Genomic DNA, 19,491 nt, shown 5'->3' with positions numbered 1-19,491 from the left:
TATTGTAATGAATCCCGCTCGGCCAGATATTGCACTGCAAAATGGTAATTTATTTTATAGAAATCTGTTTAGTCTTGAATGTAAACTACCCTTTTTTGCCACTTAGTTTTGTTTTTCAGTTCAATTTTGAGCACAACATATTTCTTAATGCACGGTTGGCCTCTCGTTGTGTTGCCGTATTTTTTGGGGCAAGGGTATAGCATGATTCTTTATTAGTGATGACCTAGTTGAAAGCGGGTTGTGACTGTTGCAGCCTCACGTAAGGAGGAGTTTGTTTACCTCAATGGCAACGACCCCGTCCACAACTACCAATGTAGAGGGATGACAAGGTACACTTCGCAGAAGAGGTGTGCGAGCAGGTAAAATATGTGGGCTTTTGGGGTGCCACTTACAGAACAAGACTTGAGATGTAGAATTTAAGTCTTTCCACCCCCTCTAAAATCAGAGGGAAGTGGGAGTCACTGAAATTATGCGGCAGGGTCGACTAAATTATGCAGCACAATGCGCCATATTTTTTGTTTTATGGCATTACTTCATTATTAGTGCTATCTTTTATCTTGGTAAATATATCACATCATTGGCATAAGTGTTACCAACCAATATAGAAATAAAAAACTGAAAGCTTACTAGTTGATCTTTGTGAAGGGCCTTTCGCTGCACACACGTTCAAATGTTCTTGGTAACTTTTGATCTGTTTGAGCTAGATCTGCAGGTGATGTGTTACGCGGCAAATCCACAATTCAACGAAAAGAAATCGCATAAATCCATAGTTCCAGTGGACCTCTGTAAGGCCACTACTACTAAAGCTCATGGGTGGTTTCCTATACTGTTGTGAAAATTTTAGTATCGGCAGGAGCAAGTGTTTGATTTTTATATATAAGGTTATGACTTGTTGGGGGTTTTATGCTCTAAAGTAACTTAAAACTTCTCTCTTCAGAGTGTGAGTAAGAGCAGCAAGATTCTTCAGCACAGTGACTTCAGAAAGCGTTGTATCTTGCAAGATGGCTGCATCTTCATTGGAACGTTCGAAGCCTTTGACAAGCACATGAACCTAATTTTGTGCGACAAGTTCGGGAAGATCAACTAAGAGCATTGAGTGCTTCACACTAGTCGAGATATGCATAATCAAGGTTGCCAGAATGAATCCCTTTTTTGCCATAAGTACTTGCATATGTAATCTAGAGTTAATCATACTGTTTGCTGGCATAACAAGATGTGTTGGTATATTCCATTGTGTGGCTCTCAAGCATGGTGCAATGGTAGGAGGACTCGATTGAATGCTTCAATGGTCATGTTGCGTAATCTGTTATCATCCTTGGTGGTACACTGAACCATGTACATGCTTAATGGGACGGCTGATTTATTTGATCTATCCTATATATTTGCAATTTAAAACCTTTGCTCCATTGTCAGGTTTGGGTATTGTGCCGTTATTGATAAGATCTTTTCGGGCCAAGGGCAAGAGATTTGTACAGTCTGAATAGCTTTTCACCTTTTTCTATTTAGGTCCACCCTGCCAGACGGCATACGCTTTTCTGGTTATGAAAGACACTGTGGGTTTACCTAGTACGCCTCCTTCCCCAGCGCTAAAATCGGTTGGCTTAACATTCAATCCTAATAGGCTGCTTCTAATTGCATGGCATGCCTTGTCCATACAGTCTGTTCCTCCTCCTAGACCGTCCCAATTTACTTTTGTCCTTCACTGCTCATTGGTACGGAGTTTCTTTTGTCTTGCATGCTAGACAGATGATGCTCTGCCTGTTGTAACGTATTGTCAGCTTTGACCCTGCCCATTGCTTGCCTTTGGTTGCCTTCTTTGTCATTAGTTTGCTTGTTTGGGTTTTACTTACCTTCTGTGTGTTTGGCCCTCCCCTGGCGAATGAAAAAGTGGCAGCTCTTCCGCAAAGGCAAAGGAGCGTCACCCCACTGCTTTGCAGCAGTGAAATAAAATGATAACTTAATGTTTTATTTTGTCCTGCTGCTGCTATGTAGACTGCATAGGCCGTCAATATTGCACTTTCACTACTCTGTGCAGGTTAGTTGTCCCATGTCATCATGGCAGTCCCTTAAGCTCATCTGCTATGCTGATAAAAGAATTTTGATGGGAGTGATAAAGCACATTTATTTGCAGCATTTAATGTTTCCACATAAAACTACTTAAGTATAACTAGCATACTCGAGGGTAAAAGCTGCAGTCATTATTCCTATATCTTCTGAGCCTCGCTCTTGCTCTCTTCGTGTGCTGAACACCATGCGTCTTTTTGGTTTTAAATTTTAATAAAGCAATTGCTAAAGCGCTTTAAGCCACACAAGGGTTTCTGCCTGCCACCTGTGTCTGAAGAAAGTTGGCAGGCTGGTCTACTCCTCTACATCATTCCATAAATCCATTCCATGCTACACAATTCCACAGCTAACAATATCAATCCAACCTATATAACCCCACTACACACCACATACATACAAACCATAACACATGAGTAAAAGACTTTGCCATTTACAGTGCCAATAGGTCTAACTGCAGCAAATGCGAGACCAATTGCATTGCAAATGCTTGTTTTTCTCAGACCCCACTAGACGGATCTCACTGAAACTTTCCCGGATACTGGTGAATATATATATATATATATATATATATATATATATATATATATATATATATATATATATGTAATCCAAAATGCAGCGGGAGGGCACTCGACGGTACTCAGCTCACCAGCTTTAAAGATGCAGCCCGTCTTTCTTCTCCACCTTACAATGTACTTGCCGACGCGTTTCAGGGACTTGCATCCCCTTCTTCTTGGGCTACAATAACCAACACCTGAAGCTCACATTTGGTTTTTCACTTCCGATTTATGTAGATTGGTATCACTGCCCCCAGTGGGCGTAGGATTAGTGCAAACACTGTTCAATGCATGATGGGACACGGAGTCCCAATGTGATATATATATATATTTTCAATCCGTCACTCCTCGGCATTCGTACCACAGACGGAGATGGACCACAAAGTCGTGCTGCAGATTCCTTTATTGCTGTTTACTCGATCTGACGCGTTTCGGCTCAGAAGAGCCTTGATCACAAATATATATATATATATATACTCGTCTATATACCCTCTTGTTTATGGGTTTGTATTATTTTTTGTTACAAGGACAGAGATGTGCCATATCTTGCCCACACTATAAACGTGAAAATGTTCAAAATGTAGAATAGAATATTAGTGCTGCTAGGCGGCAGAAGCTAGCCAAATGCGTAAGATGTCTGAGGCGTATGTACGCTTCATCTTATTAATAGAGATCTGTGCAGCTACCAATCTACAAGACTACTTGTGCGGTGTACTCCTTTACATACTGGTGACGACATATAGGGAAATTGCTCTAGTGACCTATAGCTCTACTCAATGTGGATGTGAAAATGTATACGGCTATTATAGCTGCATAGCTAAGTCCACTTCTGCTGGGCTTGACGGATCACAAACAGAGTCAGCATTCATACCAGGAAGAAACGTTGAGAATAAAATGAAAAAAGAGTTGATAATATGCACAGGGCCCAAATAATGCGATTGTAATCTATCTGGACGTGGAAAAAACATTCGACCAAGGCAACTGGTGCTCCTTAACTGAGGTACTGAAATCTTGCGGCATTAGTTTAAAACTAGGGGTTGTGGACAAGGAAGCGCTGCCCACTCTTGCACTTGTTCTCATCTATGTCTATGGAGCAGATTGCAGAGTGGAGATTTAAGAAAGAGATCATAAGTAGAGTTCAAATTGGCAGAGACACATATAAGCTTATGAAGTTCTACTCTTGATAAACCTGCCAGGTCTATACCTGCATTCTGCCATGAACACGGTGACATGGGCCGTTCTTACCTCTACTTTTTTACTGTATGCTTGTGTGTAAACTTTGTTTTATCTCTTTCTATTAGAGAAAGTCATGTTTTAGACATATACAGAAATGTTAGCATCATGCCTGCCTCCTAGTTAGGATGACATCTTTTTGTTGTTCATCCTATGATCGCTGCCATATTAGTATGACCACTTATAGTGGAGGCTAAAATATTAACATGAGAACTGAAATGCCGCATTCAACTCCATACTTAATTTGTCTTAGTGGGGCTTTAGCGTTGCCAAACTTATAAACAGGAGATAACAATTGGTGATCAGGTGCTAAAAAACCTGTATTTGGCCAGAGTTCGGTGAGGCTTCGCAACAGAATTATCAGGCCTGAGGTCACGCTGATTTGCTGCAAACCAGCTCCAGTCTGGAGTTGCTTCCATGCTCCGAAAGAGCCTTCAGCCTGACATTGCTTATCATTCCGGAGTAAGTAGTGGCGGATACATAACCAGGAACAACTGCAATTGAATGACCTGTTCAGCATACCACTGTGTACTGTATACGAGGGGAGAACATCACAAGCTAAAATGCCATTTGTATTACATGTATCACAGTGCAATGCTATCTTGGCTATCAAGAAACTATGCATGTCTGGAGTAAGAGTCGTGATAGACAATAGTGAACAGCTACTTCTCACATAGAAGGTACACTACGCAATCCATCCCAAGAAGCTAGATTTATAGGCTTGCTAAATTCATGTATAATGCTTATAAGTAGCGACAGGGTGCTAGGGTATTTGGAACAGGCTAACCATGTTAGAACTGTTCACATTGTATTCATTTGATATTTCATGTTACCATTCATATTTTATGCACGAAACTTGGGTCTCAGAAAATAAACATTTTAAAGCTTTACCCCATGTTTCTTAGTGCTACTTTGACTGTGTTATTCATTTACGAAAGATGATCTAGATTTCTGCTGAATCCTTGTACTCACCCAGACAGACTAATGGCCAGAAAACGCGACCTGTACAGTGTTGCTTAGTGGGTTGTGTATGGGTCATAGTTGAACTGGATTTCTAATACATGTTGGTGATTTCGACTATGTCCTTCCATAGAGGGGTTAGAAATCTGACCCCTACGGCTCTGGATGACCTAGATTGTGACAACTCATAAATCAATAGCAAGTTTAGAGCACAATGTCAAGAAATAAGACCGATTTAAGAACTTCACATATACTACCTATCTCACTCCACTGAGAGCAAGTAGCAGACTTACAAACTTAATACCCTTCCATGCGCTAAGTTGTCCCCACCCTTATTTAGAACCAAAGATTACACCCACTATTGAGCAATTGATCCCGACAAACTACGCCACCTTCCTACAGGAAATATCAAAAGACCTACAAGCCTGGCATATGGTGGTTTTTGTGCGTACCTCAACCACCGCCTCTCTTTCTACACTCCCACCAGACATCTCCGATCTGCCCAACTGGCCCAGGCCACAATCCCACGGATCCGCAAGACCATGGATGGAGGAAGATCCTTCTACTACTTCGCTGAGCATACCTGGAACTCCCTGCCTCTGCACCTCAGACAATCACCATCGCTGCCGCAATTCAGGAACGACCTCAAGACCTGGCTCTGCGACTGAATCGCAGCCCCCTCCCACCCCCACTCAGCACCTTGAGACCCAAATGGGCGAGTAGTCACGCTTTAAAGGATTACTGATTGATTGTGGCTTGGCAGACTTGCATCAGTAAAGATGGCAACTCTGTCCAGAATTCTGTACTTACTTGAAACATTACTACTCCAAGTTCCAGAACGGCTGCTCAAAAAGCTCCAAACAGCAACTGATGACTTTGATTGAGCACGCAAAAAAACACAAGAATATCTAGACAACACATGAACCTGCCACCAAAAGACAGTGGCTTGGGTTTTCCCAATGCAATTAAATATTATCAATGTTATCAAGCAGCCCAATTGAACTATTTGATTGAATCGGAAAGACGCCTATCAGAAAAACAGTGGAGCATTCTGGACCAGATCGTCGCAGGTACAAATATGTGGAAAATACCATGGTTTGAGAAGACGCATCACAGCTGGAGGCTGTATTCCTCCAGTATCACTAGAGCCACATTAGCATAATGGGACAAGGCACCCCAAATACTTTGGCTGTAAACATGTGCCTGGCTTAATTCCCAATACCCTTCTCACCAACAGGAGGCAGCTCAATGTATACCAGCAAGGGACGAAGACACCTCTAGTGAAAGGAGAGACGGGGGATGCCCTAGAGTAAGAAACAATTTTATTGAATTACTGGATACTCTTGTAAAGGAATATAAACCTTCCGCCATGGGCCAATATAGATATGACACTGGGCTTCACATAGTTTGATCAGACTTGCCCGAACCCTACAGATCACAAAGTCCGAGAAGTAGATGATCACAAAGAACAGGGACAAGAAAGTCATCTCTGAGCTCGACAAGTTCTTAATAAATAGCTTCAAACAAGGAAAACTTTCTGAGCAATGTCAGTGGGAAGCTGGTTGCACGCTCAAAGAAAAGGAAGGGGAAGACAGCTATTGTAGGATGGGTACAGCTGCTAAAAGTACAGATAGAGGAGAAGCACTCTAAAAACGAATGCTTTATTGCAACTGTACCACCAGCATATTATACAAATGGGACAAGAATCGATCCGAAGAGTGTTGGAGGAAATATTTTAGATCTGCGGTAAGAACAAATTAGATGCTGGAGGATTGACAAGGCTTGAAAGATCATTCTGGAGAAAAAAAACTAATAAAGAAAAGACATTTACAGGTTTACAACAGCATGAAGGAAAATAACGAATAAAAACCACGTACCAATATATCTCTCTTTCTCATCAGAATCCCCACCGATGGCTACGGTGCCAGATTCCAACAGTGCCTTTAGCCTCTTGAAGTGTCGGTCGTTGATAATACGTGCTAAGTCGGGGGACTGCTTCGGGTCCTTTCCATAAAACTCCTCTAGCGTCTCCCTCATGGCTGGCAGCAGCTTCTCGCACATGTCCTTTGTGCACAGCACATAGTCTGGGGAAGTACAGGTCTGCCCAGCATTGAAAAAGTGGGCCCAGATGACTCGGTTGGCTGTGATCTTGGGGTCGCATCCGTTATCAATGAAGCAGGGGTTCTTCCCACCCAGTTCCAGCGTGACGGGCGTCAGTTGTTTCGCTGCAGCTGTCATTATGATTTTCCCAACATTGGGACTCCCTAAAGTGAGAAACAAAGAGAGTTAGTTAATCATTCATGTTAGGAGACAATGCAGCATGTTGACTAGAATAATAATGCATTACTGAAAAGTTCAAGGAAGGCTCTGAGCCGAAGGTAAGTAAATGCAGATCCTTTATTTCTTCTTGTACAGGGTAAACGACCGGCAAGACTAACGTTTCAGCACCAACTGCTGAGATTCTACACTCCCACATTCCCCACGACGCTGTTGCCAAGGTGGCACCCGCGCACACATTCGGGCTGAAGACCCAACACATCTTCCCCTTCAAAAAACTCACAATCCAGAAACTGCACATAGATCAATACAAAGAACAAAGAAGGGAGTGAAGAGGTACAAAAATTTGTTGACTCAGCCTCCTCTGCAAGTTATGAAAAAACGAGAGTCCACTCTTAGTTCCCAAAAAACGTGCTATCCTTACAAAAAGTGACTAAACCCAAGAGAAATGAGCGTATCTTCAGTAACGATATATCTGGTAGACACATAGTCTAGCCGCAGATTCCTTAACTTAGAATATCCCCAGGCGTCAGACAGGATCCGGAAAACTTTCCGCAGCAGCACCTCTGCCATGATGACGTCCACGGACGTGACGTCAGCGAAGCCATATATACCCCTCCCGGCGCGCTGACGTCAGTGTTCGTCGGAGAAACTTTTCTGTGCCGCAACGCAGAGCCACCACCAAAAAACTGTTAGAATATGGGGACAGTGTGCGAAAATTATGAAAAGTCATGGAATGATGAAAAACAGCACCATAAAGGAAAGTGCCAGGCACTGTATATTGGAAACAAGTAAAGGGAAAGAGCAGAGCACCGCTCTGAGAAGCAACCCCGCAAAAGTGAAGGCCCACCAACCTGGGCGGTAAATGAAGATGTAAACAATATCATGGCAGACGACAGAAAGTCCGCAACCTTAATGTATAACCGTGAAGGACAATAAGCTCGGAACATAGGAGCTAGGACAATTGACCACAAGACATCACCAGAAAGAGATGTTGTATCCCCAATAAGAGTTTCAAAAAATGTGGCAGAGCCAATAGACCTCAAACCAATGGAGCACAGGGGTGGTAAGAGACCCCAAGGCGATAAAGAAAGAGAGAGCGGGGGGTGGGAAAAAACACAAATAGAACCCACACTGTACAACCCAAGACGCAGGGTTAGAATGGATACATGACACATGAACATACCGTCCAAATACGAAAATGAGTAGAGCTATGAAAGCAGAATGAAGCATTCTGTGTGGGAGTGAAGTGAAAGCATCACCCTGCAGAAGGATCAAGCCACCCGGAGGGAGGCGAGCATAGAAAGCCCAAATTTAAAGGTCCTCGCCGGACGGGGAGGACGGGCTGGCGTTAAGGAATCTGCGGCTAGACTATGTCTCTAGCAGATACATGGTTACCGAAGGTAAGTAACTCGTTCATCTGAAAGAGACATCTAGCTGCAGATTCCTTAACTTAGAATAGATACCAAAGCCATACCCATAGAGGAGGCGCGTCTACGACTGAACCCCACCAAGTTCTAGAGAGAACTTGGTCGTCCATAATGTGACTAAAACAGTGCCGTCAATCATGTGACGAAGCACAGTGGGGACAGTGATGTCAGCGTACCTAACTCCTAGACCCTGAAGCTCCGGAGAGAGCGGAGAACAATGGAAGGCAAAGGTAACACAAGCCGACAAGTACAGCACGAAAACCCCTTTTGTGTATTATGGGTTGAGAGAGGGAAAGCCCAAAGCCAGAATGCACGTGCTGGAGCAAGAGTTCACAACTTCGAAAAGGGAAGATGAATGAAGCCTAGGGCCCGAAGGATCCAGAGGATCCGAGGTGTCAACAGAAAACAAAAAGCGATTACCGGTCCACCAGACAAAACAGTGGAAAAAACACTGTTGAACCTGCGCCTGCAAGATTCAAGAGGCAATGGAGGCAAAAGGCTGGCTCCTGCCCAGCAAGTGCCGGTACGGAACAAGAAAACGCTTACTAGGTATGCTGGAGTTAAAAGTAATCTGAGGACACCGTCAGAAGTGGAACTGGACCTAGGGTGTGAGAGATCCACCAGATGTGATGTATCGACTGTAAGCAAAACGCAGAGAGATGGCAACCGGCCCAGTATGCAGAATAGCAGAAGAAGCACTGTTCAAGCCGCATCAGCTAGACACGTGACAACATCGGCAGGCGACCAATCCATGGCCAGAAGGCCGGTAGTAAGATAGAAGACACGCCAAGACATAGGCGGTCTGTTACAACTGGCGAAAGGGCCAATGGCACACAGCCTAGCATCAAAGTAGGAGCGACACTTGTAAGACATCAAAGCATATCAGAAGGCACCTAAGCACACCGTGTGGACGTTGGAACCACACAAAGAAAGGAAAGGCCTGCAGGGCAGCATGAGCAGCTCAGATGCTCACAACAACAAGAGGGCAACAGTCCAAAAGGGGGACCAGGCAGCCGAGCACAACATAGAGGCGGTGGTACAAGCAGACCGGGTCAGTAAAGGAAAGAAGCAACATACACCCCTTTCTTGGGAAGAACCACGGCCCCTGTAAGCTAGAAGCACGCCCGTGGTAACAGTCAGGATCAATGTAAGTGCCCCAGACCACAATAAGCAAGTATTCCGAAGAAATACGCCCCATGAAAAATCACAGTATGACCCAAGCAGAAGTGTGGAAACACCTGTGCGGGGTAACAGGCAATGTGGAAAAACACTGCTGTAGGAGAAGTGGTGAGAAAAGAGGCCACATACAGCAGAGATTTAAATGCTAAGCTTGTACCTTGGAGGACGAGCCCAATCCGGACTGCGTGCCCAAGTTTGTACTAATAGTACTAAACATTTCCACACAGCGGCGGAGACGGTGAGAGCCGTAAAAGCAAGGACAAAAGGACTACAGACAAACGGAACCAAAGGCACCCGAAGTGACACAGGGCGAGGCTAATAAAAGGATCACAAAACAAAAGACAAGGAGGGACTCCCTGAAGGATGTCCGCGAAGAATACTCCATAGGAGCGTACTAAGGCAAGGCAGTTGCAAAGCACCAGCATATACCCCACATAGGGTAAGTGTCAACCCCTGATACGGGGATCCTCTTGGGCAAAACACGCAGTCAGAGGACTGAACCAAAGATTAAACCAGCCATATGGCTGAAATCTAACAAATCAGAGAAGGCTGAACAGCCATGGACAGCAACCAGGGAACCTACTATACACGTTTGTGATAGAGGTGTAGGAAAATAAGGCACAGAACCGTGGAAAAGATATGGCAAGAGCAAGAGCCGGGAGACTAACGAATCCGCGTGGGGAACAAAAAGGTCCACACCATTAAACCTAGATCTCTGAGATCCCGAACATTATCTGGGAAACGACTGTCGCACAGCCATGCATGGCGGCGCAAAGCCACAGATCGAGCAAGAGCTCGTCCCACAGAGTCAGTGGCATCAAGGGAAGAACGGAGCGAAAATTGCGCCATTCCCCTGCCATCAAACAGGAGCCGAAGCAACTGTGACCGCGGCTTCTCTGGAATAGAAGGGAGAAGGTTCTCGACCAAGTCCCAAAGGGTTGAGGATGAACGCGCGAACACACACGCAGTATTCAATGCGCGGATACCCGCACTGGTAGAGGCAAAAAGTTGGCGAGCACACGCGTCCAGCCACCTAGACTCCCTAGTGGGAGATAATAATGGCAAGGCAGACGAAGACTGCAAGTTAAAGGCCGCCTGAACAACGAATCCCTGAGCCATAGGGTGAGTGGACAGGCAGAGTGGATCACCCGGAGCAGGACGATGCCTACGAGCAATAGCCCGATCAACAGGGTCACCAGAAGAGGGCCTTGCCCACATGCCACGCAAAATGTCAAATAAAGAGCTGCCCAATGGCAGCAAAGGCTCCATCTCAATCGGCTCCATATGGAGCAGATCCTCTACGAGACCTCTGGGTAGAAGTGCGCTATATAAGTACAAATACATTTACATTAAGGGATCAGACAGCAGGGGGACCGAAGGAGGCTGAAAACCAAGAATAGCAGCCGCCCTGTGAATGGCACGTGCGTAAGCAGCACCAGCTTCAGTTGCCATCTGGCTAGGAGATAATAAGCCGTCGGTAGGAGACGGTTGAAGACTAAGTTGTCCACTGGACAACAAAAGTGGAGGAGCCGGAGACTGACCCGAAGGCCAGGCAACACAAGGCACTTGCACCATGGGCCCCCGATCCGGGGAATCCAGAGAAGCGTCAACCTCTTGACAAGGAGGCGTTGTTGCCGGCACCGGCGTTGATCGACACCGTGTGGAGGTCGCAGCAACGTCCGAGGAGTCGGGTGGAGCAGCAACCTCGTGAGAAGGCTTTGGCGGTGGCACCGGCGTTGATCGACGCAGGGCTGGAGTCGTCTGGACGTCGACGACCTCCAGAGGGGACCCGACCTGGACGCCGGCCGACGTCGATCCCACTGCAAAATGTGCCCGTTTGATCAAGCCGGGCGCCGAGCCGGTCGTCAATCCGGGCGTCGGGGTCGGCGCCGCCTCCGACGTCAGTGCAGGAAGCTGCTCAGGGCTATGCGAAGATGGACAGGGTGGACTGGATGGGCAACTGGGAGGACCCACCGGGACGGGACCCTTCGGCGTGGTATCGTCTCCGGAGTCGATGCACACAATCGGCGATGAGGAAGAATCCGCCGGCAAGGACCCGACATGAGTGCCCTCCACCTGTTTGGGACTCGAAGGCGCTCCAGGGAGAGGTGGGGACCCAAAGTACGTCGGGAGTGCAATAGAATAAGCCTCCATTTAGGCACGCGTCACTCCAACCCCCAGAAAGGGAGGGTACGGAGAAAGCAACTGCCGGGTGCCCTTACCTGGCATAGAGCGAGAGCAGTACGCGAATGGGAGGAGGACCTCCGTGCTTGCCGCTTGTGCTTATCCGCCCTCGAACGACGTTCGTGGGAACGACCTCTGGACTGACCCCGATCCGGAGGGGGAGAGCGGCGACACGAAGATGCTGGACTGGACAGCCGTGCACCCAGCAGTTTCATACGGCGCTCTCTGAGGGATTTGGGCTTCATCCTCTGACAGGCGTCGCACTCTTTTCTGGTCATGGTGCATGCCGAAGGACCCCATACAGATGAGATACGGGTCAGTGCCAGACATATCACGCGCACAGGCTTCACAAGCATTAAAACTCGAAGGCACTGCACACTGTTCTGGCGCCACCGAAGGTGTCGAAAAGGCCTAAAAACCAGGCCAAGGAACTGCTGGTTTTCCAGGATCCGCGTTGGGTGCGGAAAAGGAGAAAACTGACGTCATTGCGCCGGGAGGGGCATATATGGCTCGACTGATGTCATGTCTGTGGATGGCGAGCAGAGGTGCTGCTGCAGAAAGTTTTCCAGATCCAGTCTGACGCCTGGGGATATTCTAAGTTAAGGAATCTGCGGCTAGACGTCTCTATCAGATACTTGGATTCTTGCATGGGAGAAACAATATGTGTTCTAAAATAACCCTCACCCACCAAAAGGTCCCTTGGTGGCATGCTTCATCATCGGGTTCTTCCCGCCCCGCTGCGGCACGGGGCGTGCTATGACCTACGGAGCCATGGGAGCACTAATGAGTGAAGTGAAATTATGCGTTTGATGTGAGAGTGGAAGGGTCAAGAGATAAGTACCTGGCTGCGTGGAAAACTTTAATACTCCCTAGTGGGGAAAAGGAGGAAAAAGTGCAGTAATGGGCAGTTTCCTCACAGGTCTACATGTTTCGAAGTCTAGTGGGTTGTAGTCTATACCTTATCGGAGCAGAACGGGCATACTTCTCCTGAGGTTCCCTACATCTCTCCTTCACACACTCCAATTTGGCTTGTGGAACAGACAAACCATTCATCCATGGTCTGACTAATTTGGAGGCAGCCATCCTCCCATTAAGTAAAACAAAAGGTGAGACCTTGGGGGAGGTACAAGGAGTGATGTGTAGTGCCCATAACAACTTGAAATGTTCTCCCTTCCAGTTCAACCCATTGGCTACCGAGAGTTGAATACTGTCCTTTATAATTCTATTACAACGCTCCACTAATTCATTGCTGTAGGGATCATAGAGAGAGGTAGTGACATGTTTAATACCCCAATGAGACTTTTAAACTCTTTTGATGTAAACTGCACGCCGTTGTCAGTGACAAGTTCCACAGGTGCCTCTTCTCTTAAAAACAAAGTATGCAAGAATTAAAAAACTTCCTCCGTATTGGCTGATTGAACAAATTGAACCTCAGGCCATTTTGTGCCATAATCTACAAGTACTATCCCAAACCTACTGCATTCATTCAAAACATACATGGAACCAATTATATCTAAACCCAACTTAAACGAGGGTTTCTCTGGAATAGGAATAGCTTCCACGGGACTGAGAAGAGTCACCTAAGACTTACCACTGACTGCACATGCTACACAGTCCCTGACAAAATGCTCCACACTCCGATCCCAACCTGGTCACCAAAAGTTCCCTGATCCTCCTCTTCATGGCTCTCATTGCCACATGTCCTTCTTGAACTAAAGACAAAATCTTACTTTGTAACTTCAAAGGGACTACCAACAAATCCATCTTCCTCAATACTCCATCATTAATGCTCAGTTTGATAAGTGCTTATACGAATTTACGCCAGCAACAAAATCATTAGGTTTCCAATCTTTCCCATGAATGTTAGTGAGAACTTGCAAGATCTCATCACTCAAAACAGCCTCTTTCCATTCTCCTTCTGAGATGCATCCAAATCCAGATTCTCCCAACGTGGCTACTATACAGTCCTCACAACTCACTGCCTCTGTGACATTATCTTAAATAGACAACCTGGATAAACAATCCGCAAACACATTCTTGGCACCAGAAATGTACTCTAGGATGAATTGGTACTCCATCATTCTATAATGTCACTTAGTTATGCGGGGTTGTGGCCTTACTGGCACCTTTGGTAGTAGGCAGGTTCAGAAGCGGTTTGTGGTCCATATGAATGGTAAATGTGGAACCCAACAAATAGTTCCTGAAATGATCTACTCCCCAACAACAGGCTAACGCCTCTTTCTCAATAACTGAGTAGGTAGGTTCAGCTACTCTCAGTGCTCTCAAAGCAAACACCACTACCACTTCCCTAACATCCCTTTTTTGCAAGAGTACAGCACCCAGCCCGTGTTGGCTGGCATCCATTACATCAATTGGAGGATCACTGATATGAAACGGCTGAAGAAGAATGGCATTTCCTAAAGCACTTTTGACATTACGGAATTCCATGTCACGCTCATTAGACCGCACAAATTGCTGATTCTTTTGCAATAACTTCCTCATGTGCTGTATCCTGCCACTGCAATTGGGAATGAAGCTGGCATAGAACCCTAGCATGCCAAAGAAGGGCCGCAATTGATCATGTTGAGAGGAATGGGGAATTCCTTGATGGCCCTGACTAGATCCTCTTTGGGTTCCACCCCTTGGAATGACAACCTGTATGCCAGATAATCTCCAGTATCAACAGCGAACTAGCATTTGTCACTTTTGAGTGTTTACTATTAAGAATGGAAGCACCACAGCTAGGGTCTTATCATGAGACTCCATATCTTTCCCATACACTAAAATGTAATCCTAAAAGCATCTCACGTGTGGAACACCCTCAAACATTGCCTCAGTGATTCTCTGAAATACAGAGGCAGCGGACGCTAATCCAAATGGTATTCTTTTGAACCTGTACCTACCAGCCGGAGTAATGAAGGAAGTCAAATGATGACTCTCTTTGTGCAAAGTTACCTGATGGTAGGCCGAGGACATGTCTAAAGTAGAAAAAAATGTGGTCCCCTTCAATGAGCTTAACATTTCGGTGATATTGGGCAAAGGATGTCTGTCTACCCAGATCTTATCATTGTGCTCTCTCAAATCAATACGTATCCTAAGAGAGCCATTGGCTTTCCTGGCTAAAACTACAGGGGCTAGCCATTCAGAGCTTTTTATTGGCTCGATTATAACTTGTTTAGATAGGTGTGTTAGTTCATGTTCTAATTCTTTCCTCATGGCAGAAGGTATACGTCTAGGTCTATGGTCTACCAGTTTGGCCCCATCCTTCAGGATTATACGATGAGAGAATCCTTTAATCCTGCCTAAATTCTCTTGAAATACTTCAGGGTAACTTGCTTCCTACTTCTTGTCATGCACTGCACACACAGATGTATTATCTTCTCTGAGCAACACTTGCTCAGGACCGTTAGGGTCAAGAATGATGTCTAAATTCTTTTGCTCTAACCATCATAATATATGGGTCCCTCTTTTGCTACATAAACTGTTGCATGGGTACTGTGAGTATTAAAGTGGAATACAGTGTTGAATTCCCCTAGAATCTCTACTGGTTTGCCCCCATATGCTATTGGTCTCACATATGACTCCTTCAAAGTGACATTGCTGATTTTGTTCCAGTCATCTGGACCGATGAGAGTGAAGAAAGATCCTGAATCTGCCACAGCAGAAATACTAATGTTTGCCTGACTTATTTGACACACATGTTTTTTCATACCTACAGATTCTAATCTGAACACTTTGTTCGGCAACACACCACTTGCTTCAGAAGTCATCATAACCTTGTTTTTCTCATCACTACCAGAAGCAGAACTATGTTCAGAAACACACTCAAGGGAAAGAACACGTTTAGGGGTGATTTGACAAATTTTGGCTTTAGATTTACAAACTTTAGCAAAGTGCCCTCTTTTTCTAAATTTAGCACAAATCTTGTCCTGAGCTGGACACAAAGGAGCATTCCCTAAGTGGTTCCTGCTCCCACATCTGTAGCACTTCAAAGTACTTTTAGATTTTAAAACATTTTTTCTCTCAGTCATCCTTGCAGTAGTATCAGAAACCACAGTGTGAACTTGAGATTCCAACGCCATCTGGTGCATGAATCTGGCAGGTGCTTCCACTCTTTTTGCTATTTCCAAAACTTTGTCCAAAGTAAGGTTCTCTGCCATTAAAGGTTTCTCCTGTACTTTCTACTGCTGGTTTTCTTTACTAACTGATCTCTCAATATCACCTTTACAAAGTCTTTATAGTCACACATGGAGGCGAAAACTCTAAAGTCACTCATAAAGTTCTCTACTGCCTCCCAAGAAAGCTGTTTCCTCATAAACTTTGTGTTTGTTCCATAATGATGTTGTTCTTCTTCCTGAAGCGAGAATCTAACATTCTGATGGCAGAAGCGTTTTCATCAATGGCATCTCCTTCACCCAAAACTACTGCTGTAGGTATTTAGGATATTCCTGCCTTCTTTGCCTAAACAATGGCGTAACAATGCCAGCTTCTTTTTTTGAGTAAAGTCCTCTCCCTCAATGGCTTCTAAGTATGCCTCAACCGGGGTGGAAAGGAAGGGAATAGGAGGAATTACACCCTGTTGCATGTTAGCTGAATGAAAAAGGGATAAGAAAACAGCAATTGGTCTACGATGTATGGAGCCCCTATTCCCACTCGCCTTCCCGATGTGACGTGCTCGGTGTTGCTGGCCTGGAGGGCTGCACTGCGGCACACCAAGTGGACACACACGCTGACACAGTGTACTCTGTTGTGGAATGGGACCTGGCTCAAAGAAGTGAACAAACTGCAGGGTTTCAGGCCTTGGGACCTCATAGGTATTTCGCAGCTGGGAGACGTGTGGGTGGGGGACCATTTGAGTTCCTTTGGAGACCTCCAAAACAGGTTCTCACTACACCAGTCACAATTTTATAGGTACCTGCAGCTGCAACATGCCCTCCGCTCACACCTTACAACGGGTACACGGCTCCCCGACCACAGCCCACCTGAAGCTCAAATAATGTTTGGGGACCTGGGGAGGGGTGGCATCTCACGCATCTATCGTACACTGATTAATAATACTCCCACCTCCTTGGACCGACTGCGGGCTCAGTGGGAGGACTGGGTTGGCCCCCTAGAGGAGGAGGACTGGCGTGATGCCCTTATGGCCCCAAGAACAGTCACCGCATCCGCTAACTGTGCCTGGTCCAGCTCTACTATTTACATACAGCTTATCTCACCCCGGCGCGCCTCCATCGGTCTGGGTTTAGTCCGACCCCTGCCTGTACTAGATGCGGGCACAACCCGGCGGACTTCCTTCACATGGTATGGGCCTGTCCTGACCTGCCGTGGTTCTGGAAGGAAATAGAGGAAGAGCTTACTGAAATCTTGGGGTTGGAGGATCCACACGACCCTAAGCACACACTCCTGGGTATTACTAATGGGTTAGACGGCTCTAGGAACGAGAAAGTATTTCTAACTACAGCATTGGTGGTCGCTAAGAGGGACATTGCAGCCTCCTGGAAATGTCCGGAGCCCCCGATTATCGGAAGATGGCGGGCTGGGGTGGACTGGTGCGCCACGCAGGAGAAGGTTATGTACGAAGCTCGTGGGTGCCCCAAGAAATATCGCAAAGTGTGGGGGAAATGGTTGGGGGAGGTGGGTTGATCTTTGGGGAACTATCTATTTGTCACATAACTGTATTTAATGGTATCTGTCCGATGGGTTGTGCAGAGTCTTATATGCAATCTAAAACTTTCATGGGTCTATGATGTAATGCTGGTGTATTCCTTTGCAAAATCAATAACATTTGTTTATCAAAAAAAAGAAAACAGCAAATGTGGCACATACAAATACAGGAAGATTTCACAAAATTGCAGTCTTAAATCTAGGCAGTAGAAATGGATAAACAGCTGTAACAGTAATAAAAAGAATACTCATGACACCTAGGTGTGCGTATCACCGATGCGCACAACAGTTTCTATAAGTAGAAGTTTGCCCAATGTTGAAATGGAGAGTACACATTCTGTGGATCAGTTGCTCCATTTAGACAAAGTACATGGCTGTGCAGGAAAGGTGATTTTAGCAGTTAGAACGGTAATGGAGTGCAGATCACCGCGGATCTGCTGATCTTTTACCGTAGCAGACAGGTTGAATAACCGTGACTCCGAGGTTGCTAGGCAACTGGGAGTAGTAGGTAACTGCCGCTGACCGCGGCTCCCGCAGGGGGCCAATAGAGCGGTCGGCGCTCTAGTGTCGTCTGGGCACCAGAGTACCCTCCCCGCCCCCCCGTGGGGGCAGGGACTCCGGTGAGTCCCCCCTCTTCCTCCCTGGGCGTGACGCGATGGGCGTCACTTCCGGGGGCTTCGTGGCCTGAGGGGAGGCTATATAGCCCTCCCCCACCATGAGGTCAGCCTCTTTGCCACGCTCGCCGCAAGCCATCTACTGGTCGTCTCCCGCCTTCTTCTCCTCGCACCGAGATTCACGCCGTCTGGTTGTCCGAGGGAGCTGCAAGTGAGGGTGAGACTTCGGTTAACTACCATCCCCACCCCACATAAGCCTCGCTGCGTAGGCTCTGCCCGGCCATTGCTGAGTTGTGATGCCTAAGAGGGGGGGATTCAGGAGCTCCCTCGGTGCTTGGTCAGGCTCCCTTGGTTATGCAGCGCAGAGAGAGAGAAATACGGGAGGTAGAGGGCGGCCGTTTATTTCGGTGTACTACGATTCATTGTGATTCTCCGGTGAGTCGGGTTCATCCCTCAGACTATTAGACATGGGCGTATTTAAAGTCGTACTCGACGCTGCCGGTTCTTCGGTAGTTACCCTCCTTCCCCCGGGGGCCGGTCTGTGCCCCTGTCGAAGCAACAACTTAAGCGGTGCTCCGATCACTGCATCCTTGGGGCTTCTCTCACCCTGGTGGGAACTGGCGGCACCAGGGTCCGACCTCCTTACTCGCACACTTCCTGCTGCCTGTGAATTCTTTTCCGCCGAGATTGGGGCGTAAGGCCTGAGCTGCTTATTTGGCACTCATGCACGGCGAGCGGGTGGTGCGTGTCTATGGGATGTCGCATAGCGTTTGATAGCGCATTTCATATTGGGGGTGATTGACATGCTAGATGTAACATAATGTTTTACTAGCACGCATACATTAATAGCGTGCATGCTAGTCCATTGGAGGTTTGATCAATTGGAGGTTTGCACTCACTACCGTGCGGGCGTATTTTCGGTATTGTAGCAGCGCTGCGAGGCGGCTACCCCCATATGCGAGGGGGGTATAGACAAGCCCTTATTCAGGGGTGAGGCCGCTTGTGCAGGCAGGGAGGCGCGGTGATGGCTGACCGAGTGTGCGGAAGGAATGGATGCAGCGCTGCCATAGGTGGGTGCTGCTCCCGTATGTGGGTGCGGCAGGAATGGCAGAAGGGTGCCGCAAGGGATTAGGCATGCCTGTATGCAGCAAAGAGGCGCCGGGAGCGAATTGAGTGCAGTTCATCTTGATCCTGCATTTAAGACGAATTGTGGGACAATGTTCTGTCTTCTTCCGTTGTGGCCTAATAAAATTGGTGGGGACATGCACAATATGGTTGGAGAGAGGTGCAATACTGCAGTGAGGTGCCTTAATCAATACACGGTTTTGC

General features: G+C 46.6%; 1 protein-coding gene across 10 annotated transcripts in view; it reads right to left on the bottom strand.

Annotated features, from left to right (window-relative positions):
* Positions 1–19,491, bottom strand: part of LOC146839543 (aldehyde dehydrogenase family 3 member B1-like) — a 571,254-nt gene that overhangs the window by 180,039 nt on the left and 371,724 nt on the right. For all 10 annotated transcript variants that reach the window (XM_085651604.1, XM_085651605.1, XM_085651597.1 and 7 more), the window contains one exon: positions 6,692–7,078. In XM_085651604.1, the coding sequence (XP_085507730.1) occupies positions 6,692–7,078 (387 nt within the window). The remainder of the gene's footprint in view (positions 1–6,691; positions 7,079–19,491) is intronic.

Source organism: Triturus cristatus, chromosome 4_1, assembly GCF_964204655.1.
Source record: "Triturus cristatus chromosome 4_1, aTriCri1.1, whole genome shotgun sequence".
NCBI lineage: Eukaryota > Metazoa > Chordata > Amphibia > Caudata > Salamandridae > Triturus > Triturus cristatus.
Note: the sequence above shows the minus strand (reverse complement) of the source record. Positions and strands in the feature narration are given on the sequence as shown.